The following is a 19,657-nucleotide window of genomic DNA, read 5'->3' on the forward strand; positions in this document are numbered from 1 at the left end:
TACAAATAAGTAAAACAAATTGAAATAGGTGATTGTTAATGTAATCCTTGATTAAGATAGATGTTGAAGAGTCTCTCACATTGTGATTCACATAATAAATTACTTCTGAAGTACTGTTCGAGGATTCAACAAGGTAGAGCAGTATGTGAGTGCAAATATATTCTGTCCTGTGTGGGGTGGTGGTCTATTCACATTATCTGTGACACGTAATGGAACCAGCTGTTTGTCTGTACAAGGTGATTCTGCTCTCCCTTGTGTCACGTATCTGCCCAGTGTCTGTATGGCCTACTGGAACCTGCTGTGAACTTGCAGATGGATCTGCTTTGAATCTGTGACGTGATGGATCTGCTCTGTGTCTGTGTAGCCTGATGGTATTTACTCTGTATTTGTACAGAATGATGGATCTGCTATGAATCTATATGGTGTGATGGTTTCTGCTTGGTATATGTACAGGGTGATATCAGCTGCTGTTTATCTGTGCAGTGATGGAATCTGCTCTATTTCTGCATGAGGTGATGGTATCTTCCCCATCTGTATAGGGTGCTAGTTCTGCTCTGTATTTGTACAGGATGATGGTACCTGTCCTGTGTCTGACTAGGGTGATGATATTTGCTCTGTGTCTTCAATGGGTGAAGGAATCAATTCTGTCTGTACAGGCTGATGGTATCTGCTCTGCTTCTGTATAGAGTGATAGATCTGTTCTGTGTCCGTCCAGGATGGCAACAGCTGTATGTCCATCTGGGTTGATAGTATCTGCTCTGTTTTTGTATAGGATAATGTTATCTTCTCTGTATCTGTACAAAGTGGTAGCTGCTAATGGTATCTGCTACGTAGTTGTATAGGGTGATGGTATCTGCTCTGTAATTATACAGAATGATGGAATCTGTGATGTGTCTAAAAGAGCTAGTTTGCAGTTTATACAAGTTGATATCATGTATGGGAAAGTAGATAGAGGGCTTCAAATATCAGACCTAGATTCAGACATCATAAATGGTATGTTCAGTGTTCAAAACGTGTATGCTTCTGTAGTTAATTATTGAGAATGTCCAGTGACTCTCCAATCCACCATAATTTGGTCTTTACTTACAGCTTGCGAGCTCCAAAAGCACCAGATGCCACAGCTGATATGGGCCATCATCAGTTCACTTATGCTATCATGCCCCATGCAGGTAAGTAAGTTGAGGTGGCCTTACCTCCTTCACCAATGAATATACATATACTATTACAGTACTTGCTTCCTGTATCTCCACTTTGACAGTAACAGAAGAGCAGTGCCATGTGAAAATGTTGTTTCTACTTAGGATCTTATCTCAACTCTCAGAATTTTCAAAATAATTCACAACAAATGATGTTTTATTGTGCATTGTAATGACCATTAACAGACAATCCAGGTCAGAGTCTAATATCTTCTCTGACAACGCCACATCTAGCAATACAATACGGAACAGCCATCCTAGACAATTCTCCAATCCTCAAACCCACAACCTTTACGTTTGGAAGGTTGCAGCAAGAAGTCCACTGATGAACCAGATACACAGAGGCTCTGATGTTGGCCTCCCATCTTTTCACATTAGAAATCTGAGATCAATCCATAAGTCTGCTGCTTCCATCCTAACATGAACTCTCCTCTGTAGTCTTCCATGATTATATTAACTTGTGGCTAAGCAGAACCTCGCTGTAAAAATTCTCACCCTTGTTTTCAAATCCTTCCAGGGCCTTACCCCAACTTATTTCTGTGATCGCCTCCTATGCTACAACTTAGCAATACTTCTTTAACAGCACCCTCCAAAATCACAACCACCTCCATCTAGAAGGACAAGGACAGCAGATACATTGGGTCACCACTACCTGCAAGCTCCCCTCTGAGTCATGCATCATCCTGTTGTGGAAATATATCACTTTACTTTCACCAATACTGGATCACAGACCAAGAACTCCCTCCCTAACAGCACTGTGGGTAATTCTACACCCCAAGGATTGTAGTGGTTCATGGTGACACCCACATCCACTAAACGAATTAAAAACGAACACCAAAATATCTGAACGAAAAACAGAAATTGCTGGAAAAACTCAGAATATCTGGCAGCATCTGTGGAAAGAAAGCAGAGTTAACATTTTGCGTTCAGTGATCCTTCTTTAGAACTTCTTCAGTTCCTGACTTTATCAGAGTTCTGAAAAAGAGTCAGTGCACCCGAAAGATCAACTCAGCTTTCTCTCCACAGATGCTGCCAAATCTGCTGAGATTTTCCAGCAGTTTCTGTTTTTTGTGACCAAGATATCCAAATTCTTCCAATTCTGGACACTTGTATATCTTCGATTTTATTTACTGCCTCGTCTTCCTCTTATGACATGCTGTTTGTGTAGCTCAGTGTCATACTGTAACTGTGACAGACATACTCTTGTCCTCCTTGACTTTTCTGCGGCCTTTGACACGCCCTCATCCTCCAGTGCCTGTCTACTGTCATCCAGCTGTGTGGGACTGCTGTTCCTTTCTTCTCTATCTAATCACAGCCAGATAATCACCAGCAATGGCACCTCTTCATGTTTCTGCACTGGTAACGCCAGGGAACAGTCCCCGCCTCATCTCCATACTACAGCTTCTGACATCATCTGACAGCAGGAAATTGGTTTTCAAGTGTATGCTGATGACCCCCAGCTCTATCTTACTGCCATCTCTCTGAATTTCTCCACTGTTGCTAAGTTATCAGATCGTTTATCCAACACTCAGCAGAGGATGAACAGAAAATGCTCCCAACTGCATTTTGAGCCAAAAAGGTTGAGAAGGCAAATATTGTGGATGACACAGAATCTGCAGAGGGAGACAGACAGATTAAGTGAGTGAGCAGTAGCTTGGCAGATGGAATATAATGGGGGAAAAGGTGAGGTTATGCATTTTATGCCAGTGAAAGAAGACATCAGCAATGAGGGTTGAGATGTCTCGTGTGTGAAACACAAAAACTAGAATCCAAGTTCAGTGGGTAAAAGGGGAGGCAGATGGACTGTTGACCTTTATTAGCAATTATTCACTGGAATGTAGAAGAATGAGAGGAGACCATATTGAAACATGAAGGTTGTTGGGGATTTCACAAAGTAAATGAGGATAGGTTGTTTCCCCTTGTTGGAGAGTCCAGCACCAGAGATCATTATCTCGAGTAAGAGGTCACCTATTTAAGAAAGAGATGAAGAGGAATTTCTTCTCAGAAGGTAGTAAATCTGTAAAATTCTTTACCACAGAGGGCTATTGAGGTTATTAAGTACATGCAAGGTTTTTAATCACTTAGGGAATTGAGGGTTATAGGGAAAAGGCAGCAAAATGGAGGATTATCATTAGCCATGGTCTCATTGAATAGTGGAGCAGAATTGATGGGCTGAATGGCCTACTCCTCTTCCTATGTTTAATAGCCTCATGATCTTGATGTCATATTGACCTTGTAAAAAGTTTCTGCTCACAAATCTGTGCCGTTATTAAGGTTACCTATTTTTGTAACATTACCCTTCTCAGCTCATCTTCTGCTGAACCCATCACTTAGCTCCTTGTTATCTTTAGGTGTGACTATTCCAGTGTTCGTTGGCTTCCCACATTCTACCCTCTGTAACTTAAAACATCCAAAATCCTGCTGCCCATGTCCTAAATTGCAGCAAGTCTTATTTCCATTAATTCCCATTGCCTAATTCCCTGCACTCTGGGATTCCCTGTTTGACCAAGATTTTAATCATCAAATGTGACATCTCCTTTTGTGGCCCAGTGTTTTATAAGCTTCTGTAACTGCCTGGGGAGTTTTACTACCTCCAAATCATAAAATATCATTTCAAACTATGGGGTAGAATTTCTGACAGACTGGTTAACGTATACATGCAAAGTGACATTTCCATTTGATTCTGTACATTTTAAATACTCAATTTGCTACTCTTCTGTTGAGTTTACCTTTGTGTTCTTTAATATAGTTAGACAGGAGGCTTGGAATGCTCTGTTATTACTCAATTTATCAAAACAATTGTTGAATTTCTTGTCAATCCCAAATCACTGGCATGTCCCAATACAGACAGACTGGAGAAAGGGGTAAATAAAACCTGTGGGTTCGGGAGCTCTGAAATAAAAACAAAAAGCGCTGGAGAAACTCAGCAGGTCTGGTAGCATCCACAGAGAGAGAAACTGAATTAACATTTTGACTCTGATATAAAGGGGTAATGCAGGAATTTCATCAGAAATCCGGACCGAAATGTCAACTTTCCTGTTCCACTGATACGGCATGGCCTTCTGTGTTCCTCCAGCTCCACACTGTTATCTCTGACTCCAGCATCTGCAAGTTCTTACTATGTCTTCTGGGGAATTGGGTCTCTTTTGCTGTAGACTTGTGGCACATGTGTTTACCAGATTTTGTGCAGAAACAGGACAGGTAGGGCTAGCACACTGGCTCAGAGCTAAGCTTGTGATTTGTAGCTCAGCATGTGAATTTGCAGAATGTTTGTGCTGTTGTCAAAACCTGTGACTGTTTGCAGACACCAGTCCTAACCTGACCAGAAGTTAATATATCTGACCGTGCAGTACTGATTTGAATTTTGACGTAGGTTGGGATGCCTGACATCGTGATTTTGATCTGGCTGAGAACATGTTGGTGTCTATTTTTAACTAGTTGTACCTAGAAAAGATTTCAGTTGTAGCCCTTGCCCTGATGTGGCCTGTTCTCTTTCCCCCACAGGTTCTTTCCAAGAGGCCAATGTGATTCAGTTTGCTTACAACATTAACTGCCCATTACATATTGTGCCTGCTGAACCCAGTGTCAGTGCTTCCAGTTCCTGGAGTGCTTTCTCGGTCCAGTCTCCTGCTGTCATTCTGGAAACTATTAAACAGGTAATGATTAGAAATGTACAAATCGATCATGTTTTAAAAATCAATTCAGTAATGACATTTCTATGATTTACTATGAAATAGCCTTCAGCTGTGTCATGGACTCAAAGCTGTAGTGTTTTGTTGACTCTTTAAGTCAATCACCCTAACAGCCTCTTTCAGCTGGCTAGGTGATTGTGGTTTGAGCAGTAAACTTCATGAATCTTGTCAGTGTTGCACTGTGGTAGTTACACACTTTGGAGGAATAGATTTTTTTAACCGGGAGAGTGAGAAGAGCTGTAGGTGAAATACAATGGGCAGTCCACATAATGGATGCTTTAACCCAGTGAAGGAAATGAATATTTTTTACACTGAGTATATGAATGTTTCTCCCCACCAGGCAGAAGACAGAAAAAATACTTTGGTAATTCGGCTATATGAGTCGCATGGCAGCACCGTGGTCACATGGTTGCATACTTCACTGCCTGTTAAACAAGCAGTCTGGTAAGTGGCTGTCCCAGTGGGCATAGGTCTAGTGTCTGACTGTTGTACTTCTAAGGTGTTGGTGCAGGCACTTATCAGAAATATGTTTCCTTTAACAAAGGATCTTTTGTGACCTCAGGACATTCCAAAGCACTTTCCAGCTGGGAAGTACGTTTGTTTGAAGTGTTGTTGCTATCGTAACGTGGGAAATGTTTGGACATAACAAGCTCCCAAAAACACAGCCATGGATGAGGTGCTGGAAGAGTGAGGGATGGTTACTGTTGTGCCATTATTTAAGATAGGCTGCTAGGAAAAGACAGGGATCTACAGAGTCTAATGTCAGTGGTAGGTAAGTTTTTGGAGGAGATTCTGAGAGACAGGATAAATGTGCATTTGGGAAGGCGAGGACAATTAGGGATAGTCAGCATGACTTTGTGCTTGGGGGAAACTGTGTCTCACAAATTTGACTGAACCTATTGAAGAAGTGACCAAACAAAAAAATAGATGAAAGCAGGGCAGGAGGCATTGTCTACATGCTACTAAGGTTAGATCAAATGGGATGCAGAGAGAGCTTGCTGGCTGATTACAAAATTGGCTTGACAGTAAGAGACAGTGTGTTTGGTAAAGGGTTGTTGTTCAGACCAGAGGCCTGTAACCAGTAGGTTGCCACAAGGATCAGTGCTGATTTGGATGAGAAAATAAGAGGCACGATTAGTTAGCTTGTGAATGACCAAAATTGGTGGTGTAGTGGACAGTGAAGAAGGTTATCTAAAAGTAGAACAGGGTCTTGGTGAACTGGGCCAAGGAATGACAGATGGACTTTAATGCTAATAAATGCGAGGTATTGCACTTTGATAAGACACATCAGGGCAGCACTTAATTACACAGTGAATGGTAGAGCCCTGGTCAATGTTGTCAAACAGAGAAACCTAGGGGGTTCAGGTATGTAGTCTGTTGAAAGTGGTGTCACAGACAGACCGGATGGTGAAGGAGGCATTGGGCACGCTTGCATTGGTCAGAACGTTGAGCACAAGAATTGGGATGTTATATTATGGCTGTAGAAGACATTGGTAAGGCCACAGTTGGAGTACTGCTTGATATTCTGGTTGCCTTGCTACAGAAAGGATGTTATAAAACTGGAAAGGGTACAAAAAATTACAAGGATGTTAGCGAGATTAGAGGGTTTGAGTTAAAAGGAGATGCTGGATAGTTTGGGTCTTTTATCTCCCCAGAGCGCAAATGTGATATTAGAGATTTGTAAAATAATGAGGGGCATGGCTAAGGAGGATAGGCAAGGTAATTTCCCCAGGTTAGGGACACCAAAACTAGATGGCATAGAGTGGAAACTGAGGGAGGGAAAAGGGTCCCAAGGGGCAACATTTTCACACAGAGGATGATGCTTTATATGGAGCTGCTAGAAGAAGTGGTAGAGGTGAATACAATTACAACATTAAAAAGACGTTAGGGTACATACATGGATAGAAAAAGGTTTAGCAAGATATGGGCCAAACACAGGCAAGTGGGTTGGGTTTAGTTTAGTTTAAGTTGGGCTGACGGCTTCCATGCTGTAACTCTGTAAAACAGCAGTGTTCTGCATGGGTAAGAATAGAATGTGTTTATTATACAAAGTGAATTTGTTTTGTTCTGACCACACACCAAGATTACAGGATATTCTGATCAAATGGCATGGTGTATTAATGTCCATTCATCCAGACTAAGCATAAAGTTACAACCAGGGTCAGATTTATATAGTGAAGTGAAACATTTGCAATTTCATAATTTTCACTTTTATGCTTGGATTGTTGCAGGTTTATGCAATTGGCCCTGCAGTTTAATAATGACAGAATTGGAATTAATGCTACTTTCTCCATGAGCTCCTCTTGCTGTCTGCGAACAGAAGATTAAGAGTTATTTCTACTGTCTTGCAGGTGTGATCTTCTGGAACAGCCCATCACAACCAAACCCCTCGCCATCATTGACAGTCAGATCCAGCTTTCCTTCACTCCGTTCCAGATCCGTTCACTACTGTTCACTTTCTGAGCTATCATTGTAGAATGTGGGACTCATACATGGCTTCTATTAATAAGTTTCTTTTTAAATTATCATTGAAATAGTTTCTAAATACAACAGAATCAAGCATACTGTAGTAAATGAAGAGCATTATTTAATGAAATTACCAATGCAAAACACTAGTGTTATTATCTGCAAGACAGGTACGTCTTGATCATTCCTTACAGTGGTAGAGTGTAATTTGCTAGTTTTCACATATGACTAAGTAGACTGTTAAGATCTCAGCAACAACAGCTAGTATTATACAGCATTCTTAACATAGTAAATCGGCTAAAGCTGCTTCTGATCTGGAGGTGATGGTGTTGAACTGGAGTGGACAAGTCCAATAGATTTATTGGAAATCACAAGCTCTTGGAGTATTGCCCCTTTGGCAGTTGAAGCTGCTGCTGCTGTCATCAGTCAATAACTAGTGAGAAACTCAGAAGGGTGAACAAAACCTTGTTTGAAGCCTACCTCAGAACAGCACATGAAGAGAAAAATTTAGGAAGGGAATGATAGAGGTTAGGCTCTGAATGGCTGAAGGCAGTGGCCACAGGTCGAAGGCAAAGGGCATCGGACTTAAAGGACCAGAGTGGGTTAAGCACAGAGATTCTGGAGGATTGTAGAAGGTTACAGGGACAGGGAGGCATTTTAACAGCAAAATGAAGTTAAAATCTAGGCTTCTGATAATGTAGGTCTGTACGTAGGGGAGTGAAAAATGATTGGAAGTGATACGGGAAGCTAAATTTTACAGACGGTATAAAATACAAGGCTGGCTAGGGGAATGTTGCAAGAGTCCAGTCTATACTTAACAAATCAGTATGAGGATTTCAGCAGCAGTCAGGCTGAGATAGAGATGGGCGATAAGGCACAACAGAAGAGTTGTGGATTATTTTGGCTGCAGACCACCTCTCACTGGCCAGAGCAAATACATGGGAAGTATTTTCCTTTAGAAAACATTTGTACACAGCTGGAGACTTTCCTCCAGTTTATTAAAACTTACATATGGCAAACTGTTTTCTTACTTAAAGAGTCAGTAAACACAAATCCTATTGAGAATGATTAGTAGAATAAAATGATTTTTGCAATTATACAAAATGACTGTGTAAGCACAGTCTTGATTTTTAGCAAGGTGCATAGAGAATAATGCATCAGCAACCCCCACTCAAACAGAAGTTTGAGGCACTTAATCTGGGAGAGGGTAGAAATTTGTAATTTGCACTGGATTCTCAAACACGCTTTGCAACACATCAGGGTGCACTAATCAAATATTTTCCCTCATTTATAGAGAAGTAAGTCATTTTAGCCTCCTGTTTGGAAACATACAGTCACAACCTGTTCACACAAGCTGGAGGAATATCAGAAGATAACTCAACAGAACAATAAAAATATGGAAGAAAACAGACGTTTTCAGAAAAGCCCAACATTTTGCATGGAACAGACTTGTATCATTGAGATTAATCAGCTCAGCCCCAATCACTGACAGTTTGCTGGAAGTAACTGGTTATTAAGCTTGGTGGTGAATTACATGAGGGAAAAGGCTTCTCTACTCCAGGTCTGGATGAGGGGAACTACATTAACTGCTGGTACATTTCCCTTATTTACATTTAGCTTGTGTAGTCAGTGCTGCAACCAGCTAGCGATATGGAAATCAATCCAGGACAACAAGTTTTGACACAACAGATGCTGTGCCTATCACTTGAGAAATGGAAAATGCTGGTGTGACTCCAGCTGCTCAAGGTCAGTCAAATAAAATCAATGCACCAGAGGTTTATATCATCGTGACAGGCAGCGATAAGGTTAACAAAGGTCCTTTCCCTAGAGTGAGTGAATTCAAAACTATGGGGCATATTTTTAAGGTTAGAGGAGAAAGATTTAAAAAAGGAACCTGAGAGGCAACATTGTCACACAGTGATTCACATGTGGAACAGTTACAACATTTCAAAGCTATTTGGCCAGGTACATGAATAGGAAAGGCTTAGGAGGGATATGGGTCAAACACACTAGTTATTTGAGAAACCTCGTCAGTGCAGATGAATTGGACCCAAGGGTCTGTTTTTGTGCTAAATGACTCTTTGGTCCCCTTACTGACATTTCTTTCCTTAAGCAATATGTTGGTTTGACTGGGGTTTTACAAACCAGTTATTATTTATGCTCAGTTGGAGAGATGACAAACCACTCCATGCAGCCTGCATGTTAGTGGTGAACAGTGCAATGTTGTGTAACATTGGATGGTGCCCATTGTGGTGACAGTATAGTCATTTCCATTTCATTGCAGTAACCCCTACAAAGAAAACAGGCCGAGATCTGTACAGACCACTAAGCTGTGAGGGGTCCAAGTTCCATCAAGGCAGTTCCAAGTCACATTTTAAATAAAAGTCAAAGTATAATGTAAAATAATATTTATCCTGAGAGGAGAATAAAATGCATCTGGCAGCTAATGTGGCCAGTCCTTTAAGCCCCAGATTTAGACAAGTACACACAAGCACATAGAATTAATGGTGACATGACGTTTAGTTTCACTTGATATTCATTGAAGCAAACAGAAACACTCATGTTATTGACCCAGTTAATTTGTGGTGTTATGCTATTAAAATATGGGTAAAATGGTCATTAACTTCTGACAAAATCCAAAAGGAAAGGCACATTTTTTGTAACGTACCATTTCTTTAAGGTGATGAAACATAACATCCTCTTTCACAATACTTATTGTATGCTCCACTTAATTGCCATAATTGAAAGCTCAGGAAACAACAGCATTACAGAAAACTTCTGGTTGTCAGGAGTGTCCAAGTGCCTTGTGTAATTAATGAAGGATGCCCCTAAACCACAGACAGTGAACAGGAGCGTAACAAGAACAGCCAATTGTACATCAGCTAGCAGAATGGATTCAAGTGATGGGACATGAAGCACAAAACTGTCCTATTTATAAAAGATATACACACAAAACAATCCAGAAGGAGATATCTAAAAAGCTGCAAGGTTTAGATTAGAGGAGTGTAAATAGTAGGGGAGAATATACAATAAAAGGCAAGCTTGCCATAAAATACTAGAGGTTAAAGATGCACTCTAATTAATAACAAATGCTTTAAGTTGACCAAATTCCTCAACTATAAACCAGTGTTACTCTGACAGCCAGCCTCTGCAAGTCTGTTCAGTGGGTAAATGATCAGTAAACTGTTGGATTGAACTTGAGACCACATTATTCAGAATTTTATCATGGGGTGTGGGGTTGCAGATTTTTGTCATCTCTGGCTAATTGGGGCAGATTTGCAGCACAGGAATAGCCTGTTTAGCCCACCAGTTGTCTGCTTGTGTTTATGGTGGACAGTAAGAGCCTTTTCCCTCAGATGGTGATGGCTAGCACGAGGGGACATAGCTTTAAACTGAGGGGTGATAGATGTAGGACAGAAGTCAGAGGTAGGTTCTTTACTCAGTAGTAAGGATGTGGAATGCGCTGCCTGCAACAGTAGTAGACTCGCCAAGTTTAAGGGCATTTAAATAGTCATTGGATAAACATATGGATGATAATGGAATAGTGTCAGTTAGATGGGCTTCAGATTGGTTTCACAGGTCAGCACAACATCGAGGGCCGAAGGGCCTGTACTTCGCTGTAATGCTCTGTGCTCCATACAGGTCCCCTTCTGTCAGAATGGAACTGACATGGGTCAAACATATGCTACACACACCATTAAACGTGGGATGAATGTGGGATCAGCCGTGATCTGAATGAATGGTGGAGCAGGCTTAAACGGTCAAACAACCTAGTCCTGGTCCCATATCTTATAATTTTATGGAATAGACCAAATGGGAAAGGAGATGGGGTAGCTTTGTTAATAAAGGAGTGGCAAGTGAAAAGTCACACTTGGAGGTTGTGTATAGATCCTTGTAGTTGACTCACTGCATAGAGAACAGGAAATCTTGGGTGATTTAATCTGCATATTGACTGGATAAATCAGATGGGCAAGGGTAACCTGGAAGATTAATTTATAATGTATACCAAAGATTTTTTTTTCAAAAACAGTAGTACTTTTAGTACAGGCCATTTTAGATCTAGTAAAATGTGAGCGATAGGATTTAATTAAAATTAGATTCCCTACAGTGTAGAAACAGGCCCTTCGGCCCAATAAGTCCACACCACCCCTTGCAGCATCCCACCCAGACACATCCCCCTATAACCCATGTACCCCTGAACACTACGGGCAATTTAGCATGGCTGATCCACCCAGCCTGCACTTCTTTGGACTGTGGGAGGAAAACGGTGCACCCGGAAGAAACCCACGCAGACAGGGAGAATGTGCAAACTCCGCACAGTCAGTTACCCGAGGCTGGAATCGAACCTGGGTACCTGGCGCTGTGAGGCTGCAGTGCTAACCACTGAGCCACCGTGCCGCCCAAAGCGACGTCAAGTTAAATATGCACAGTTACAGACATGTGAAGTAAGAGTTGCCTGAAGGCAACTCCGAAATTAGACCAAGGGGGAGGTCAGTGGAATAACAGTGGCAGATGTTTCAGCAAATGTTTCACGGTCAGCAAAAATTGTCAAGAAGGATGAGGGGGATGAACCATCTGTGGTTAACAAAAGGTGTTTAAGGAGAATAATCAATTAAAAACAAAGGCATACAAAGTGATGGAAACTACTGGCAAGCCAGAGGATTGGGAATTTGTTAGGAACCAGCAGTGAATGATTAAAATGGTGTTAAAGAGGGAGAAATTGATTACAAAAGTAAATTGGCAGGAAATGTAAAAATAAACAGCAAAATAAATAGCTAAAATGAGTGCTGGACCCTTGGAAGATGTGACTGGGGAATTGATAGCAGGGGAAACAGGAAAACAGCAAAACAGCAGATAATTTAAACCAGTATTTTGCAATGGTATGAATGGCGGTAGACTCTCAAACACACCAATGTGCTAATGGGAGGAAACTTTTTGTTTCCAACTTTGTGCCTCTAACACAAATGGCAAAGTATTTAGAAAACTAGTGGGATTAAAAACAGGCAAGTTGCCAGGACCTGATGGCCTGCATTCAAGGAAGTGGCTGCAGAAATATCGGAGGCATTTGCTAAAGTATTCTAGAACTCACTGGATTCCAGGGAGTCTCCAGGCAAATGGAAAACTGTTAATATGACGCTCCTGCTCAAGTGAAATAACAGAAAATTGTGCCAGTTGGCCTGTTTGTCAGAAGCAAGATAGATCATTCTTAAACGTACCTTACCATCCTATAAAGATTAGGGCTGATTTGCCCAAGGCCTCAACTCCTCTTCCACAGCAGCTCCTCATAACTCCCAACTCCCTGACGTTTCTCAGATGTTATGATATAACCCACAAATCTCGGCAGTAAAGCACTCTAGACATTCATTACACTCCATGAAATTCTTCACCACTTCAGCTACAGCATAAAAGAGACACTCATTTAAAACTATATCACAAACATTACCCACAAGAGTAGAAAAATTTCAACATCTATCCTGTAATCCCCCCTCAGAATCTTGCATGTTATAACAAGATCACTCTTCATTCTCTTAATGCTAATGAAAAAAGGATTCATTTGTTTAGCCATTGTGTCAATTCAGTCCCTTCATCCCAGGAATGAACCACCTCCAATACTGGTACATCTTTTCTTAAAAGCAAAAACCAAACTTCCATGCAACTCCTCCAACATCTTGCACAATTATAATAAAACATCCCAATTCTTGTTACATAGACAAAACCAAACTCCCATCATCCCTCCATGTTGTACTTTTTTGGAGTCTTTCCATTTAAGTAATGGTCTGCCTTTGATGCTTCCTACTTCCCTAGATTAAAATCCAGCATGTTTTTGTCTACTCACTCAACCTCTCCTTCTCTTTGCAGATACCCGATGTCCTCATTGTAACATGCCCTCCCTCCTATTCTTGTCATTAACCAAATTTGGTCAGATGTTACAGTCTATTCTCTCTAACTTATCAATATTGATGAGTAGTAAATAACCAAGTCTACTATCCATGCTGATACATAAAAGATGTAATAGCAGAGAATTTGGAAAATAGCAGCACAGTCAGCATGGATTTACGAAAAGAAAGTCATGCTTGTTGAATGTCAGCAGAATTGAATACAAGAGTAGTAAGGATGTTCCGACTTGGACACAGTGCAATGAATATTTACCAAGTTTGTCAGGACTAAATACAACCTGGATTAGTTAGGAATGTATTCACTGGAGTTTAGAAGAATGAGGGGGGAATCTCAGAATCTAAAACAGGCCTAGACAGGGCAAACGCAGGAAGGATAATTCTGAAGACCAGGGTGTTCAGGACCATGGTTCACTATCTAAGGATATTGGATAAGCCATTTGAATTAAGAGAAGAGAAATTTCTTCACTTAGAAAGTGGTGCACCTGTGAAATTCTCTGCTACAGAAAGCTGCCTAAACTGGTAAAAGTCCAATGACACTCAAAAATACGACGACACATTGGGTATCTCAAAGATAGATAATTAACAGGAACTGTGGAATTTCTTCACCTGAAGATATTTAATCTAAATGTACAGATTACCTTGAAAAATTTTGAATAAAGTAGGATCAAAATTTTGATTAGCTTTAAAAATGAGCAAAATCAGGAGTCTCATCTGTACAATTCTTCACAAGGTTTCAAGGGGAAATACCGAGACTCAAATGAACCAAATCAATGGGTCAAATTTATTTTCAGAACTTTTAATCTTTGAGCCCAAAATTCTTTTCACTCCAACGACTTACTCCTATATTTTTCAGCTACTCAGGAGTAAGACTTCTTAGGTTCACATCATCTTGCACTGTTATACTAACAGCTTTTGAATGACTTCCCAACTGATGACAGAAGACTTACTGAGACACTATAACCATTACCATTTTGTGTCAAGTATAACAAATGATTGCAGCACTGTGAAGAAGCTGGTGCATGGTACCACAATGTGAGAACAAACATGATGTTAAACATGAGAGAACTTGACAGTTGAAGATCTTCATATTGGAATGTCCCAAACTGTCCTGGCATCCAACACACATGACCAGCCACTATTTACCAAATATGATGAGTTATTTGTCTTTTTCACCGACCAAAAAACAAATCGAGTCTTAAGTATGTAAATAATCATGTAGAGTTATTTACCTTTCTAATTTTTGAATGTTGATGTGCGCCTTATCACTATTAAGAATATAACAACAGCCTCACAAATGTCCACTGATAATCAGCAACTAGCCTATAAGCATTTGAATAGCTGTATTATTAAACAATACCTAGAAGTTACATAATTGTTCATTTAGAACTATAAATTGCTTCCCCAAACCATCAGCTACTATGCCAAAGCCACACTGAAGAATTGTTTTTGGTTGGTAAATGGCAGAAATGCACACTTTTCCATTTATTTAGAAGAATTTTAAAGACATTACATTACTGCAAATGACAGATACTACTCCTCCAGGCTGCTCATTGATTAAAATGATAAATGGCAGTGATTAGAAAATGACCGGTTCAATGAACCAACAGACAATGGAATGGACACAGTCCAAAGTTACAATGCACTGACCACTTAAAGAAATGGGTAGACGATTTTTTTAACTGGCTTCCATATAATGAAAAAAACAAGTTTGTGCAATCTTTCAGTGAGCCCTAGTACTGCTGCAGTCCCAAGAATTGCTCATGCCCTCCCCAACCCTCGGGGACATGCAAGATGACAGCAAATGAACCACAAAATAATTGAACCCAGGTGATTCTATTTAAGAATTATCTTCACACTGGCCTATTTTAGATTTCACAGAGCATCTGACCTACAGACAAATCCAATTGGGTTCATTCGTCAACACAAATCACTGAAGTATCTCAACATTCTGATTAGAAGAAAAACTGAATTTCTGAAATAAAGGTAATTATGGAAATAAAGGTGTAAATCTAAAATTAATCAATCCTAGTTTAACATTCAAGGGCCCATCAATGAATTATTTCAGCTGGTCAGTCAGAAATATTCTGCTGTAGAGTAGTTCTTCACTATTTTTGTATGGGATGCTGGTAATTTGTTACCTATTCCCAATTGACCTTGGATTGAGTTGCTTGATGAGCCATTGCAGAATAGAGAGAAGAATCAACCAGATTGATATAGGTCTGCAGTCACAGGTAGACCAAATTAAGTAAGGATGACAGATTTCTTTGCTTAAAGGGTATTAGTGAAACAGATGTTTCTACAACAATTGAAGTTAGTTTCATTGTCACCATTACTGAGACGGTTTTTAAATTCCAGATTTACGTCAATTGAATTCAAGTTCAATGTTGCTATGGAGTGTAAACCCTTGTCCCCAAAAGCAAGAATAGTCTCTGGATTACTAATCCAGCAACATCATTACTACACCATCATCCTCCCCTATTTATAATCAAGGTTGCAACTGATAAGCAACTCAATTTAAACTTCTGTTGTAGACCTTGGGTACTTGAGAGCTCATAACATCTCCAAAATAATTCCAGCTTCTGCCCTTCCCTTGATCCTCCCCAGTAAAGGAGGATGACCACAGATTAGTAACGAACTCGATTTGGAAATGAAACATCCAGTTTACTTGGTTTACACCTGGTTTTCAACATTAAACAAAAAAACTTTAAAGTCTTAAAGAACAAAGTTACTTTTCCAACCACCCTAACTTCTACACTTTCCCCAACATCCCAATCTGTATATTATAGTTTATAAATGAGATCTTGTTGATCAACTCCCCATCCACTCCATTGCTGAGGGCAACAGAAGTAAATCAACTCAATTACAATGACAGCATGTTACACAAACCAGTCGCCACCTTTAATTACGGATCTATAAATAATTACATTGCAGCTTTAACACTGATGCTTTCAAGAAATTACATGGTAATTTTGCGAAGACTAGGATTTTTTTTTAATACAAAACAATCGCTTCCCTCCACATGAGCCTTTGACAAGCAGTAGTGTGTCCTCATGCTTTTGCCTGGATATGCTGAACCTAATATAAATACACAATCTACCAGTTTTCTGTAAAAAGAGCCTAGTGCAACATTTCTCAGAACTCGCTGTAAGCTCCACAATCAGAAAGCCTGATGTTGACTTTGAAACTGATCTCTGTCGGAGTGCTACATAGGGAGCAGCCTCAAAGGAGATTTGCTGATTGAAAGCTTTGAATGTCTCATAATCAGCCTCTTTTTCTTTCACTCACACTGGCCTATTTTGTTTCTCCACAACTCCATACCCAGTTGATGAACTTTGAGGAAGCCACAATACAAAAAAAACAGGAGCCAGGGAATTAGTATAAACTCTCTCAAAGGTGGTCGCACCCAGAGATTCCTCGCTTTCAAGTAAATTCCCCACTTACTGAAGTACAAGATGAACTTTGTGCAGATCAACATCACTGCTGGAGTAATACAAGCCTCACAATGTCCAACACTGATGACTAGCCCTAGCCTATAAAAGAGTTTGAATAGTTGTGATATTAAGCAGTATCTCAAGGTTGCGTAACTGTTCATTTTAGAAACAGCACACAACACAAAGCATATTGGAAATACTTTCCCCAAGTAGTGTATATATACCATGTACAGTTCAAGCGATTGGCCTGAACCAGTTCCCAAAGGATGTGGTAAAAAACCACAATGAATGTATAAGATTAAATACAAATCCAGCCTATCGAGCACTTAAGGTTTCAACATTTCACATTCCTTGTCAGTTCATTTCACTATCATAACACAAAAATAAAAGATGGTATTTCCTACGCAGCTTTGGAGAAATCAGTAGCAATGAGTCACTGGATGGCATAATACTTAGCACTCCCTACTCAAGAAAACCCAAAAATGCAACAGCCCTGTTATAACTTTTAAATGTGTGTTTGCACTGTCTTTAACATAGCATCATAGCTACTAATACAAAATATCCCTTTCAATTTTCAACACAGCACAAGAAGTTTTTTTCCTGTAAGTTTAAGGGAGAATCAGCCTTCCACCAAGGTTCTTACACTTTCCCTCCTATTATATGCCACTGATTGACAATACTGTACATGCTGTATGCCAGACATCACACAGCAAGAAGCTCTTTAATATCCCATTGGCAGGTTTGAAGCAAATGAGCATATATATACACACACTACGTAGCTCGATTTTCAGGTGTGGAAAAACAGTTGAAATGAACTGACACTGGTTCAGTGCTGAGAATATGTTCCAACAATATCCAGTTAGTTTGGAGTCTGAGATTCCCTGAACAAAAAGAAGGGATCTTGTCTCTTTAATACTCAGCAATTAACTATTACTGTTTGCGTGGGTTGTCTATTCATTAGGTCGGGAATGGAGATCCTGGCTAAGATAATAGTGTTCAATCCCTCACCCACAAGTCCCAGCTAACAATTCAGGGCAGGCAAGCTCTAGCCTCTCGTACTCAATCAACCATGGACTAATATCATTCCTTCAGATAGGGAAGGTTATTTCCGAGCATCCTGCACTGTCCAATAAACATGTTACTCCTTGATCGCGTAGAGGCAGCTACGAGTGGCAACATTACAACAGTGAGAGATGTGATGAAATGAGGAATGGACTACTTGAAGACTGTTTTGATGTCACAGCTACACTGAGGAAAGGTTTCAGCTGTTCCAAGCCTCCCCATTGCCCCAATGTCAAAAGGTCCAATTGCTTCAGTTTTCATGCTAAGGTGCTGAGATGCTACAGAGAATGAGGTCTTCCCTCACGACAGTGAGCCTCCAGTACTTCTTGTTGCTGCTGCATGAAAAATATTCTGCAAGAGATAAAAGGAGAGTCTGCATTAACTGGCTGGACACAAGTGACACTCTTAAGTCCAATGTAAAAGAATTTGATTTTCTGCTGAATGATACAGGCTTTTAATGACAACAAGTCCAAAAGCACGATGCAAACAAAAATATTGGGATCAACACACAAACCTTTTTAAAATCAGCAACTCTACCTTCATCGTTCACCCTAGGTGGGGCAGTTTGATGGACAATGGAAACTGTCCACTGCCTAACCGAGTAGGTAAATTCCATGAGCGTGTCTCGGAGGCAACCATTCCAAAAGAGGGTTTGGATTTGAATTATAATTGAACTCTGCAATTTATTGTCGTCAACGCCACAAAAAAAAGTTAACCGCAAAGAAACAGACTGTAAAGCCAATTCCAGAAATACCCACAAGCCAGACACTGGCCATCGCAACATCAGGGTGGCCAGATAACTTAATAAGTCACATGTTACACTAAAAATCTAATCCTAGAATGGGCCAGTATATGATGCACAAGCCAGGCATGTCTGACACTCATGCTCCCAAATTAAAGCCAACCAAATGGGCATGGTCAAGAATTAGATGGGGTTCGGTTATGCTGGAGAAGCGATTAGGCGAGGAAAGAGCGGGATAGGAGGTGAAATAAAAACTTCTTCCGGATGCTCAATACGGTTTCCTTCAACAATCAGTCCAGAGATAACCAAACAAAACTTCCTTGCTTGATATCTATCCTGTTTTCCCTGCATTCTCTTCTAGCCCAATCCCACAACTGTGTCTTTACTTTGCTATCAACAGAGGGGACACATTTTGTCTCTTTGATAACTTACACTCATTTTGCATTTTTTTTTGCCTCAATTAGCCAACCCCTTTGACTTGTGCTCGGGCCTCCCTGCCAACTGTTCCCCTTGCTCCCCCTTTGTCTCTGTCAAAAATATGAAAACCATTTTCCAAGCCCTTACAGTTCTGAGGTCCTATCAGACATGAAACATTCGCTCGTTTCTCTCTCAACAAATGTTGCCAGACCTGCCAAGTTTCTCCACCATTTTGTGTTTGTTTCAGATTTTCAGCATTCCAGTATTTTGATTTTATTAAAAAACACTGCTGCTTTGCTGAAAAACGTTTAGAGGTTGCATCGTTGTGACATTACGCTGTTCCATCTTACCTGCCCACTTTCAAAATTTACATCAATTGCATAAATTACAGCAGTTACTCTTTCATACTACCTAATTTATCTCAGGAGACTTGTTCATATCAACAAACACCTTAACATCAGTGGTGCACAAGTTCATTGCAATCAGTGGAAAATAAAATTACTGTAGGTAGATAATACCATCTACAGAAGTGGCAGAGTACTAACAGATTAAAATATTAAGATGGCAATTGGCAATGCTCAGGTACAAAAAATGGTAGGCTCAATTTAGCTTATCTGAGAACATTTACAGATGGAGCCCAGAGCACAGGAGGTGGAATGATTAGCAGTTTATTCTGGTTCTTACGGTGAGCAGGCATGGGAGGAATTTGAAGAGAAGAATTAAACCATCTTTACAGACCTTCAACTAACAGGTA

At 40.2% G+C, this 19,657-nt stretch overlaps 2 protein-coding genes across 3 annotated transcripts in view; one reads left to right on the forward strand and one right to left on the reverse strand.

Moving 5' to 3' along the window:
* The window catches only part of man2c1 (mannosidase, alpha, class 2C, member 1), an 89,705-nt gene extending 75,398 nt beyond the window's left edge, over nucleotides 1-14,307 (forward strand). The window contains exons 23-26 of the mRNA XM_048520695.2: nucleotides 1,090-1,169; nucleotides 4,701-4,852; nucleotides 5,229-5,332; nucleotides 7,240-14,307. Of these exons, the coding sequence (XP_048376652.1) occupies nucleotides 1,090-1,169; nucleotides 4,701-4,852; nucleotides 5,229-5,332; nucleotides 7,240-7,351 (448 nt within the window). The 3' untranslated portion in view covers nucleotides 7,352-14,307. The remainder of the gene's footprint in view (nucleotides 1-1,089; nucleotides 1,170-4,700; nucleotides 4,853-5,228; nucleotides 5,333-7,239) is intronic.
* LOC125446789 (sorting nexin-27-like) overlaps nucleotides 7,162-19,657 on the reverse strand; it is a 115,895-nt gene continuing 103,399 nt past the window's right edge. Inside the window, exon 12 of one of the 2 annotated variants that reach the window (XM_048520605.2) lies at nucleotides 7,162-18,095. In XM_048520605.2, the coding sequence (XP_048376562.1) occupies nucleotides 18,045-18,095 (51 nt within the window). In that variant the 3' untranslated portion in view covers nucleotides 7,162-18,044. The remainder of the gene's footprint in view (nucleotides 18,096-19,657) is intronic. The other variant, XM_048520604.2, reaches the window with a different exon arrangement.

This window comes from Stegostoma tigrinum, chromosome 36 (assembly GCF_030684315.1).
Source record: "Stegostoma tigrinum isolate sSteTig4 chromosome 36, sSteTig4.hap1, whole genome shotgun sequence".
NCBI lineage: Eukaryota > Metazoa > Chordata > Chondrichthyes > Orectolobiformes > Stegostomatidae > Stegostoma > Stegostoma tigrinum.